This window comes from Camelina sativa, chromosome 8 (assembly GCF_030686135.1).
Source record: "Camelina sativa cultivar CO46 ecotype springtype chromosome 8, ASM3068613v1".
In the NCBI taxonomy this organism is placed as follows: domain Eukaryota; kingdom Viridiplantae; phylum Streptophyta; class Magnoliopsida; order Brassicales; family Brassicaceae; genus Camelina; species Camelina sativa.
This window is the reverse complement of record NC_141887.1, coordinates 23,497,904-23,509,474: the sequence shown is the minus strand read 5'-3', so window position 1 is coordinate 23,509,474 and position 11,571 is coordinate 23,497,904. Positions and strand designations below refer to the sequence as shown.

Below are 11,571 nucleotides of genomic sequence, written 5' to 3'. Positions count from 1 at the left end.
TATTTTAGATTTTCAATGTAATATTAAGCATAAATTTCCAACTTTAACCTCATATTCATTAAAGAATATCGAGAGTCAATGTCAATTTGAAGAGTATAAAAGATATTTTAATATGTTTTCTTAATTTATGTGCAAAGTGTCAAAAATGACACTTATAATGAAATTGAGGGAGTAACATTTTATCAAAAAAAAATCTATGATGTTTAAAAAAAAATTTCACATTTCACGGGTGAAAAATATTTTTACACAAAATAATTAAATACAAATTTGAATAAAACAAAACAATATGAGTAAAATTATTATCTTGACACTTTAGATCTCAAATAATAATTTTATTTGTAATAATTTTATTTGAATCGATTGATCCTACACATAGTGTGGGTTGTTACCTAGTGTTTTTTAAAAAAGACAACCCATTTAATAAATGATTATGAGAATAAGACTTTTATAATTCTTTTTACACCCTTTTTAGTAGTATATTTTACCTTCAAATGATTATTAAAAAACATTTGTCACAAAACCCTTTTGTACTACTAATTCCACTAAAACCAACCATGGGAAAAAAAATGAGAATAGTATTAGTAACACGTAACAATCAACTTGAGATGAAGGTCTTATTACTTCATTGCCTCACTTATCCAACCCCCATTGACTCTTATCTAACTTTGTTTTTTTTATTCTTACATAGTATTTATTTTCATTTATTGTTACGTTTTAGACCGCTCTCAAAGATATGCAGCTATTAAAGAATTTCTCTAATAATGTATTTTGCTTTCAGACTATGTACATACTACAAAGTCTTCAAGTGGACTAAAAATAGAAACGGAAAAAGCTTTCACACTTTGGATTCTTTAATCATTTTGGTTCTGTTTCTTCTTCTTATTCTTTTGAGTCTTATTTTATCCTCCCATATTTGCTGTCAAGCCTTTAAGAAAGTGTATATATTATTTTACTCGCTCATCTCCATGGTTTAAGAATCTTGTTTTGAATCTATATGAAACTCGTTGACTCTACAAATCCTCATGTGCTAAGTTCCAAGTAAGTATCTCTGTAGCTTTTTTGCTCCAACAAAAGAAAGACAAAAAAAAAAAACAAGATTCTAATTGTATCTATTTAGGAAATACAATTGAGATTCTCTTCAATGTAAATTGATTCTAATTGTATATATTTAGGAAACTAGATACACTCTCCTCTCCATATATTCTTGTAATCGTGTTTGTGAATAACATAAGAAAATATTCTTCTCATTACCGACTTGTTCATGGTATCAGAGCTCTGAGCATTTTTTTTCTCTCTGTGTTTGATCCAATTCTTGATTCTTGAAACAGGGTTATGTTCTTTTGAGCTCTCTGTAACTATATTTTGAAAAATGGGGGATACATATGAGAACCAACCTCCTGAGAAGCTTCAGGTAAGTTATTACAAAACCAAAAAGTCAGATCCAAAATCTTTTCATCGTGTTTCAGAATTTAAAACGAAAAATTCTTGTTTATGTCTAATTCTGAAAAAACAAAAAAAAAAAACAAAACAGGGGAAGTATCCAGCTATGGTTGTTTGCTGTATTCTCGGAATTGGATCCCTCGTCGCTTGGAACAGTATGCTAACTATAGCAGATTACTATTACCAAGTCTTCCCGGTTCGGTTTCGGTTCAGTCGATTCCAAGATTTCAAATCTGTTTGTTTTGTTTTGCTCACCAAAAATATTAAATAGAAAACTTATATCTTTCTTGTAGGATTATCATCCTTCAAGAGTACTCACACTTGTTTACCAACCATTTGCGCTTGGAACAATCGTGATTCTCACATACCACGAATCAAAAATGAATACTCGAAAACGTAACCTGATCGGTTACACTCTATTCACAATATCCACATTCTTGCTCATAGTCGTAAGTTTATATTTAAGTCTTAAAAGTAACGTTAATCTTTCTTATGAAATTCGATTTTTATTATGGACTCAAGAATCTTTTAAAAAAATAAAATAAACACAACAGTTGGATTTGGCAACAAAAGGACGTGGTGGAGTCGGACCATATATCGGTTTATGCACAGTCGTTGCTTCTTTTGGCCTCGCGGATGCTACCGTTCAAGGAGGAATGATCGGTGATTTATCACTTATGTGCCCTGAACTAGTTCAGGTTTATACATTTTAGCAGATTCAATAATCACGTTTTAGACTAACCGAAACTTACAAGATAATACTCATACTTCTTGCTTCTTTTGTAGTCATTCATGGCGGGTTTGGCTGTAGCCGGTGCGCTAACATCAGCGCTAAGGCTAACAACTAAAGCAGCTTTCGAGAAATCAAACGGCGGTCAACGAAAAGGAGCGAGTGAGTTTAAAATTTTGAAAACCGATAGAAACTAACTCCAATCATCAAAATGTTTATAAGTTTGTTTTTCATTCATGCAGTGATATTCTTAGCGATCTCAACATTCATAGAGTTTCTCTGCGTGTTGTTATACGCTTATGTGTTCCCGAAACTCCCCATTGTTAAGTATTACCGGAGAAAAGCCGCTTCTGAAGGTTCCAAAACTGTTTCAGCTGATCTTGCTGCTGCTGGTATCCAAAATACATCAGATTTGGTAACTTCACAGAATCTACCTTTCTTAATTCTTTTGCTTTTTTAAAAATATCCTTCACTCCTAAACAGTCTTTAGCTTCTTGATTCTATGCAGACTGATGATGATTCCAAGAATCAAAGACTAACCAACAAAGAGTTGTTGCTTCAAAACATAGATTATGCAGTGAATCTGTTTCTCATCTACGTATGTACGTTATCTATTTTTCCCGGTTTCTTATATGAGAACACGGGGAAACATGGGCTAGGAGATTGGTACGCGCTTGTCCTGGTAGCAATGTACAATTGTTGGGATCTGGTTGGGAGGTACACGCCGCTGTTGAAATGGCTCAAGATTGAGAACAGGAAATTGATCACAATTGCGGTTTTATCGCGTTACTTACTCATTCCGGCGTTCTACTTCACTGCCAAATATGGTGATCAAGGATATATGATTATGCTCATTTCTGTTTTGGGATTGACTAATGGACATCTCACTGTTTGCATTATGACTATAGCTCCTAAAGGCTACAAGGTAATCTATAATAAGTAGAGAATACAATCTTGGCGTTTAAGACAAGCAATCTCACATTTGTTCTAAAATTTAATTTGGGTTTTGATTTTTTTGTGAAGGGTCCGGAGCAGAATGCGTTAGGAAACTTGTTGGTGATCTTTCTGTTAGGAGGGATATTTGCAGGAGTTGCTTTGGATTGGTTGTGGCTTATTGGTAAGAAGGATGCCTTTTGAGTTCTAATCACTCCAAAACCATTGATTCACTTTTACTTAATCTGCTTTGTCTTTATTATTCTTTGCATTGTAACCTTTTAAGTGTTCTTATCCACAAAAACAGAGGATATGTAATTACATTTGCTATAGACCGACCATAAAGCGTTGAAAGAGTGTTTATTTCCTATTACTGATTTTTTTGCAACATCTACCGTAACGCTGGAATTAATGAATAACAAACCTTAGCAATACATATCAAACGACATATATGCTTAATTAAGGATTTACTTTTAAATTGAAATATAAACTATAATCATATAAGTTTGTAATAATAGTAGAAGATAAAAGGTTTAACTCATGAAAGAGATTATCATAGTACATACCTTTTTGTAAGTGTTCCTGAAAATAGAAAAACATAATTGAGCGCAACGCTGGTGTAAATTGCTTTAATCCATTCAATTCAACAATAGAAAGAAAAGCAAAAAACGAAATCACATCAACGCTGCACTCAATGATGTTCATTCAAACCCAGGAGAAATATATCTTCTTGCATAGTTTCATGCCTTTCTGATCACATTGGAAATGAACAGAAACATAATTTTTATAAGACATTACAATGCTTTTGTGTTGGTTTAAAAACAGTACAATGCTTGTTTGTACTACTGTGTACTATTTACAAACCGTACTAGAATAGTATTATTTTGCGGTTCCGGATGTATTTTTGTATATAAATTTGTAATGAACGAAACTTATATGTATGTCTTTAGTTTTCATGTTATACTAATTATATATATATATATTTAAACAATGTTACATGATTCTTAGTCAAAATTTAGAATAATCGAAGTTTGTGTAATGTACTAATGATCGGTGTTCGTGTGTCCTACAGAGAAACACCAACTTTGTGTACTACACGTCTACACGAGATCATCTCTACTTCCACGACGTCGTACCTTAATTTGTTTAGTTCCTCATTTTTGTGGCTGCCAAACCATAAGTAGCTCTAAGCCTCTAACTACTTAAGTGAATTCGAAGCAAATATTCTCTAGGATCATGAGCACAGTTTTCCATTTGTTTGTACTCCTCAAATCTCGAGTAATTCTCAAGAGATTATAAACTTATATACTGTTTCGGTTCCATTTTTTGCTTCATATAACGGGTACATATTTCAGTTTCTAACGTTTTATATGGTTCTAATGATTCTGTTTTGACAAATATCGTTTGCTTTTATAAATCATCAGTGTCATTAATGACCAATAGAGAAAATATATATATATATATATATATATATATATATATATATATATAATAACGTATCCGATTTAAACCCAAAAAAATCCTGCTTAACATCATCCAACATTAACTTTGAATAATTGGACTGACCAAAGTTGTCTTAAACCCAATGTTAGTCAACGTTAACATGGTTTAACGTGCAACTACTGTTGAGTGTTGATTATCGTTGGATCTAAAATTATCTAGTCAACTCAGAGTTAAGAGTGTCAGTCGATCGTTTGGTGGAATAATTGAAGTTTTGTTAGCTAAATCGCATAATTTTTTTGAAGACTTTTTTCCTCTACACCAATATATCCAAAACTAATTAGGAAGTGTGATAGCTCACTATGACGTATTAATTACATACTCTTCGGAACACATTTATAAGCTTATAACCGGCCATGTGACTATAGAAGCTTCCTACCTTACTTATAAATGATCAAACGTTATGTATAAAGTCCACTTTCGGGTTGGCGACACTATAAATTGATTCTTGTAATGTTTTGGCCAACAAAAATATTGATTCCTAAATTTTCAGTGTTGTATTTGTCAATATTTATGATTGGTTAGTCACTTGGTAAAAGAAGTTTAAGACTATTAAGATAAGACATTCATTAGATAAACTATATATCTATACAATTACTCAACTGAATTGGCCCGCACACAAATAAAGTCATACTGTATTAAGCAATGTTAGAATGATGGAAGAGACTTTTGTCCAATATATTAGATGAAATATGAGTATGCATGCTTAATTGTAATATAGGTTTATCCGTTATAGTCAGGTAAATACTTAAATCCAATAAAATGTCTAATACTATGGATTATTAATTCGTCTTCATAACATGATAGTAGATCTTTAATATATAGTATATTGTAATAAATAAATGGTAAAATACAACCGTATATAGACGACGAAATTTTGGTGTTTGAATTAAATTTGGCAGTGACATATAAGAAACTCTACCATTGAAAATCTTGGTCATACAAAAACACAACACAAGTGTACATCGAGGACAAAACGTGTTTTTCGTATGGGAATGGACTAAAAATCGAAAACAACTTTTGGGATCATGTAAAACAAAATTTGCCTTTTTAGTCCAAGTGATTCATATGCCACCGCCCAAAACAAAAATTCATGTCTAGACTTTGTAGGTCCTGATTGACAAAGGTAATCACCAATTACGAAAACATTTTATCAAATTAAATGAAATGACAACATATGCATTTAACGTTGATACGAAAAGATTTACTACGTTATGGCTAAGAAGATATTTAGACGGATAATAGACGACAACGTTCTACAGTTTCAGAAATCATGATAACCGAAGTGACCACTAAATTTTTTAGCATTCAATAATTAAACAGTGATATTGTCAGTTCTATGCAAAAATGGTTTAAAGCTTAGTACCGTTTTAGTTAATTCTTACCTCAACTGAGAAACCCAAAGTGTACTTTATATGGAACAAAAGCAATTACTGAAACACAAGCGAGTCAAAACAAACAGCTCATCCCAAAATGTCGACGTTGAAACTTAAACAGGATCCATCGGTTCGTTCGTGTTTACACATGCTTTGTCCCACGCGTCCCCACTCTCAGATGGCTCTCCGTACACCACGTGTAAAAAGTGATCAGTAAAGAACAAACCGTGAAACCAATTAAAAAAACGAACTTTTCTAATTATTACCCTTCTCCAAATTATTGCTTTACGCGTAGCTTGTTTGACACGTGCGCCTGGTCATTAGCATACTCTCCCGTGATCGATTCGACCCCGACGGGGTTTTACACACGTCGTACGCTAATAAGTGTACTTCTCATGTTCACGCGCCGGCCAGTCTTGCTGAAAGTAATTTTTTTTTGGTAAACATGTAAAGATTCATTACCAATTTTTTTGGTAAACATGCTGATGGTAAATTTGTAAGAGTTTTTTTTTTTTTTGGTTCGTGTATGATCATATTAGTAAGTTCTTCGTGAATCTTTATTTTCTTTTGTTCTTTTTTACTCCCTATTAACAATGACTTTGAACAAAATTTTAAGATATACTATTTTAGATTGACTTTAAGGGCCCATCATCCATTTCAAAGCTACATGGTTAATTTGGCTCATAAAGTCAATGATTATTTTCAGTATCAATTAGTGTCCATCTTCCTTTCTATTTCGGTAACAATTGATTTATACATCTTCAAAATTTCAAATCATATTTAAAATATGATCGTTGATACGATCACCATGTATTTATGTAAGAAGAAAAGCCGACCACATATATTAAACAAAAGAGTAGATAGATACCAATAATAGAAACTCTTATCAATAATTTAAAACAATGCATGAGCTTTGTATATTGTTTACTGATGGGATGTTGCTTTCCCTTTGACGAATATACTTTTGTAATAAATATTTTTAAAACAAGAGTATCTTGGATGTGTAACAAAATCTAAATAACGAAATACAATATTTTTGTTTTTTACATGACACTATCCCAATGGTTTTTTGTTTCTTGGAATTGTAGAAACCCATTTACGTCAAACGAGTAATCAGGAATTTCAGAAGTACTTGTAATAGTGTTACTGTAATAACTCTCTTTTTCATCATCCGTGCTGCAAGTGCTACTATTGATGTAAGTTGTGGAGCTTGAGTTTAACGGAGTTGGGCTCGAAGAAGGTGTGGTCAAGACCGAAGCAAAGTCGGAGTAAAAAGGTTCTAAAACAGAGTTAGATTTCGAGTAATCATCGTCGTAGTTCGATGGAAACGAAGGCATTGAATCTTGAACTGTCGACTTCATTGGCATGAGGTCCTGGAACTCCGTGAATGGATCAGGGAACCAATATTGTAATTCTTGATTATCAGTCATTTTGTAACCGGTTTGGTATTCATTTACTTCGGTTTGGTTAACCGTGTGGCTCTCGTGCGTGCTGTTTTGGTTTGAAAAGAGAGAGGTTGCGAGTTTGAGTATCTCGGGGTTAATCAATGGTTGATGACGACCATCACCCATCATCATGAACCTCGACATGTTCATATGTTGATGGTTATGATGCGAAGAGTTGAAGATAGATGAGTTGAGAATGGAGGAGATATCAAGAAGATCAAGACGTGGGCTGTGGGTTACTGGATCGATTCCCATCTTCAGAAGTCTTTTCCTGATGTGAGTGTTCCAATAGTTTTTAATCTCGTTGTCTGTTCTTCCGGGCAAACGAGTCGCAATGGCAGACCACCTATACAAAAACAAACTAAGTCAGAATCATTGTAGACTTAACATGAACATGTACTATTTTAAAATTTTATTTAATTTATAGTTCTTAATTTTTTTGATATTTTCATAACCAATAATAGATCAAACTCACTTGTTTCCCATGATGCTGTGAAGTTGAATAATGGTTTCTTCTTCTTCAAAAGAGAATCTTCCTCGCTTAATATCTGGTCGGAGATAGTTGGTCCACCGGAGCCGACAACTCTTACCACATCTTTGTAACCCTGTAATCAAGATTCAAGAGCAAGAAAACCAAAACATTAGAAAACAACGTCCAATTAAGCGATAATATATATGATTAAAATGTGATACTGAAGAGGTATATTATACACGAACCAGCATTCTTGGGAAGAGTTCTCCAATTTCCATAACCATGTATATTAATATAATCAGTGAGCTTTTTATCTTCCTCAGGAGTCCATGGTCCTTTCTTGAGCCCATTCTTCTTCTCGCAACATGGTGATCTTCCCATCTTTTTGATTAATTGTTACTCGATATGAAGTCAAAACCTTTTAAAAAAACACAATGATTGAGTAATATTGAAGAAACAGAGACTAGATAGATAGAGAGAAAAGAAAGAGAGAGACGTAGGGTCCTTAAAGAAGAGTACGAAGTATATATAGGGAAGAGATAAGACTCTTATCAAAAAAAGGTGAAGTCAAATTGATTCGGTGCCGTCCTCTGTTTATCGATTGGGCTACGTGTCCTTTACAAATCCCAAATTTTTTTTTTGTTTTGTTGTCAAAATATTTTTTTTTGGATGTATACATTCATACTATATTATTATTTAGATAATGGATTATTTCTACAAGTGAATTATGAGATGGGTACTATATTACTAGTATCATATATTTGGTATATACATGTTTGTATGTTTTTTTTTTGTTTTTTTCATATATCAGTTATAAGTTATAATTGTGCATGTGAATATAATTTGACACTGAGTACAAAATTTGTAATTTGGGGAACCAAAATTATGTGCTTAAGTTAGATACTTAGATAGTATATAAACCATTTATACATTCTTGTTTATTTTAATAATAAATGTTGTCAATCCAACTAATACCCTAAATTCGAGTGATATGTTTCAAATTAACTATTTCTAATTGATTAGGTCTTTCATAATTTTTTAATATGAAATTTGATTAAGTTGGGTTTCAACATTAAGAAAGACGGTAGACAAATGTACGTACGATACGAAACACGCGATTTTGGGGAGACTTGTAGTGTAATACTGTGTATAAATTAATGTAATAAACTTGTGCGATGATACTTAAACTAATCAAATGATAAATAAGATAATTAACAATGCAATCACAATCTAAAAAGGGACATGGACGTCGTCGAGGAGTGTCGCTCTCCGTAGCTTTGGGCTGTTTTCACATTAGCTGTCGCCATAGTTATGATGCCACGTATTTTCACTCCCTCTCTCTCACAATTTCAACCCATCTCGATCCTTTCTTTTCCTTTGGACTTTTTTTTCTTTTTTCTCTTTTCCTAGGGGAAAAACACAAAACATTAATGGATAGGATTATTAGGAGGGATTATGAATATTACAGATACGTCAATACTTGTTTGTAAATTTGATGTAGAAATGGAACTTTAAAATTTTATCATTAAATATGAAAATCGTAATAGCTTACATTGTTGTTTTAAGAACGAACGCTTAATGTAGAAACTCACGATCATAATCGAATTACGATTGGACTAAATATTGAGTAATGTTTTTATTTTTAATCATTAAGTAACCTATTGAATAATCTTTCCTTTTTTGGAAATTAGTAAGAAATACAATTACAATTTATTTTATACTGATAAAAGCAATATTAATTAGCCACCAATTAATGAATTTGTGAGTTTGATGTATTCAATGTATTAAATGCATATACAGCATATTTAGCTGTTCATCTCTGTCTCTCTCTATCCCATCAAACTTTTTCCAGAAAAAAAAATGAAGACCAATCTTTTGGACTTATTAGCTTTTTTTCTACGTGGGATTTTGAATACATTATTGTGAATATGCGTGATGCATGCTTCCAAATTCCAATTGACATTTTAGATTTTGAGTTATATATCTTCTTACTAATCAGCTGGCTAGGTAGTCATTTTGAAGTGACAAAAAAAATGATTGGTACATTTTGCATGGAGTACGAACACGCACGATCTATGAGACTCCTCTTCTCTTTCTATTCTTCGCACTTTACAACTACGAAACTAGATTTGTAATGTACTCTATATTTCCCCTAATGATTGGCATGTATGATGATGAGTAGCTAAAACTCTAGAACAAACTAATTATAGTTAATGAATTACAAAAGGATTTAAAGTTTGGAGTCTTTAATCTTTATTATTGGCGGAATATGGCCTTGCTGTGCATAATTTCAGGCAAAGAAAAACCCATTCGAATATATTCCAACAAACAAAAGCATCCAAGTAATAAAAATACATAGGGACAAAATAGTTAATCTGTCGACAAAATCTTTCCAATTAATAATCAGCAAGGTGGATACATAACTGTAATTAAAACATTAGCAAGGAGTGAAATAATGATCGAAATCACTCTCGTATTTATGTTATTATACTAAAACTTAATTTATATAGTACGTTTCGTTACTGTCTCGTTGCTTGCAACTCAAGAATCGGTCGGGTTTAACGACAAATGAGAACTTCACAAAGTGCGAAATTATGTGAATGAACAAGTATAGTTATATTTATATATAAGAAAAGGAGAATAAAATTATATTACTTTACCAAATGGATAAAGAATGCAGGAATAATTAACTAAAATAGATTAGAATTTAGAAGATAGCTAGTGATGCCTATATTAGGGTAGTAACCTGTCAAACAACTAGAGGCTTTGCTTGCGCATGAATTTGCCACAAAGAGTAGCCTACGTGTTACTACATATAGTTGACCGTATCTTATTTGTCGATAATGTTTCGAGGCTTTTTATGAATGTATATACATTACAATCGCAAACATTATGTGTCGATCACGAACTCACTGTGGATAAAATCAATTGGAGCTCGGTTGACTTAAACGTATGGAAACATGTGCAATTACAAAATTTTTGCGAAAGCAGATGGTTCGCACACATTTAGATCGAATTGTAACATAAACATACGTGACTTCGTGTAACTGACATCAAATATGTAGTGAGTTTTCACTCTCTATATCAACTATTGATCTTTTCTCAAACGATTTAACATAAACTATATATCAACATAAACTATTTCTAACGAATTATAACTCGAATCAGTACTTGCTGTAATGAAGCCAGATGGAAAGAAAAAAAAAAAAGAAGTTAGGCAGTAACAGTATGTAGCCACATATTAAGTATAGATATGCGATACTGACCTAATTTTTCTTAATATAAGATATATATGATTGATTAGTATATATATATGAATCGAGTCACGTAGAGATTATCGTCGCGTTCCAGATTTTTGTTACGTAAGAAAAGAGCCCATTGAATCCTAAATAGTTGAAAGGTGAAGACAACGACCAAGAGTCCACACACACAAATACATAATAAACATAACATTTATTTATGTATATAAAACTATAATATATATGCGACACGATATCGGAATAGTTGTGGAGTTGATGTGCCAGATAAATTACATCCACGTTATATTTAAATATTAGTGAAAGTATTTAGTAGTATCTATTATAATACACATTTGAATTATTAAATGTAGTGGTTTCTATTCTTGGAGGTTAGTTTTAATAATAGAGGAGTTGATGCTATAATGATACATTGATA

At 32.3% G+C, this 11,571-nt stretch overlaps 2 protein-coding genes across 5 annotated transcripts; one reads left to right on the top strand and one right to left on the bottom strand.

Moving 5' to 3' along the window:
* The first annotated feature begins 721 nt into the window (after positions 1-721).
* On the top strand, positions 722-3,476 carry LOC104707682 (equilibrative nucleotide transporter 3). Of its 4 annotated transcripts, none has more exons than XM_010424083.3 (9): positions 722-1,038; positions 1,329-1,411; positions 1,532-1,636; positions 1,734-1,889; positions 1,995-2,138; positions 2,227-2,332; positions 2,413-2,585; positions 2,679-3,095; positions 3,194-3,476. In XM_010424083.3, exons 2-9 carry the CDS (start codon positions 1,370-1,372, stop codon positions 3,305-3,307), a joined length of 1,257 nt encoding a protein of 418 aa, XP_010422385.1. In that variant the 5' UTR covers positions 722-1,038; positions 1,329-1,369; the 3' UTR covers positions 3,308-3,476. The 4 variants fall into 4 exon arrangements, with proteins under 4 accessions (XP_010422385.1, XP_010422384.1, XP_087317937.1 ...); XM_010424082.3 differs by having other exon boundaries at positions 2,661-3,095; XM_087461811.1 differs by having other exon boundaries at positions 1,030-1,143.
* A 3,451-nt stretch (positions 3,477-6,927) lies between these two features.
* LOC104707681 (transcription factor MYB74) lies at positions 6,928-8,407 on the bottom strand. Its single transcript, XM_010424080.2, has 3 exons — positions 8,142-8,407; positions 7,900-8,029; positions 6,928-7,770 (listed from the first exon to the last, which is right to left on the bottom strand). Exons 1-3 carry the CDS (start codon positions 8,275-8,277, stop codon positions 7,023-7,025), a joined length of 1,014 nt encoding a protein of 337 aa, XP_010422382.1. The 5' UTR covers positions 8,278-8,407; the 3' UTR covers positions 6,928-7,022.
* Between the last annotated feature and the right edge of the window lie 3,164 nt (positions 8,408-11,571).

Coding starts and splice junctions, on each gene's coding strand:
- LOC104707681 (XM_010424080.2), bottom strand. CDS start 8,277: ATGGGAAGATCACCATGTTGCGAGAAGAAGAATGGGCTCAAGAAAGGA. Junction 8,030..8,141: donor AACTCTTCCCAAGAATGCTG/GTTCGTGTATAA, acceptor TCTTGATTACAG/GGTTACAAAGATGTGGTAAG. Junction 7,771..7,899: donor CACAGCATCATGGGAAACAA/GTGAGTTTGATC, acceptor GTTTTTGTATAG/GTGGTCTGCCATTGCGACTC.
- LOC104707682 (XM_010424082.3), top strand. CDS start 1,370: ATGGGGGATACATATGAGAACCAACCTCCTGAGAAGCTTCAG. Junction 1,890..1,994: donor CCACATTCTTGCTCATAGTC/GTAAGTTTATAT, acceptor TAAACACAACAG/TTGGATTTGGCAACAAAAGG. Junction 2,586..2,660: donor TCCAAAATACATCAGATTTG/GTAACTTCACAG, acceptor AACAGTCTTTAG/CTTCTTGATTCTATGCAGAC.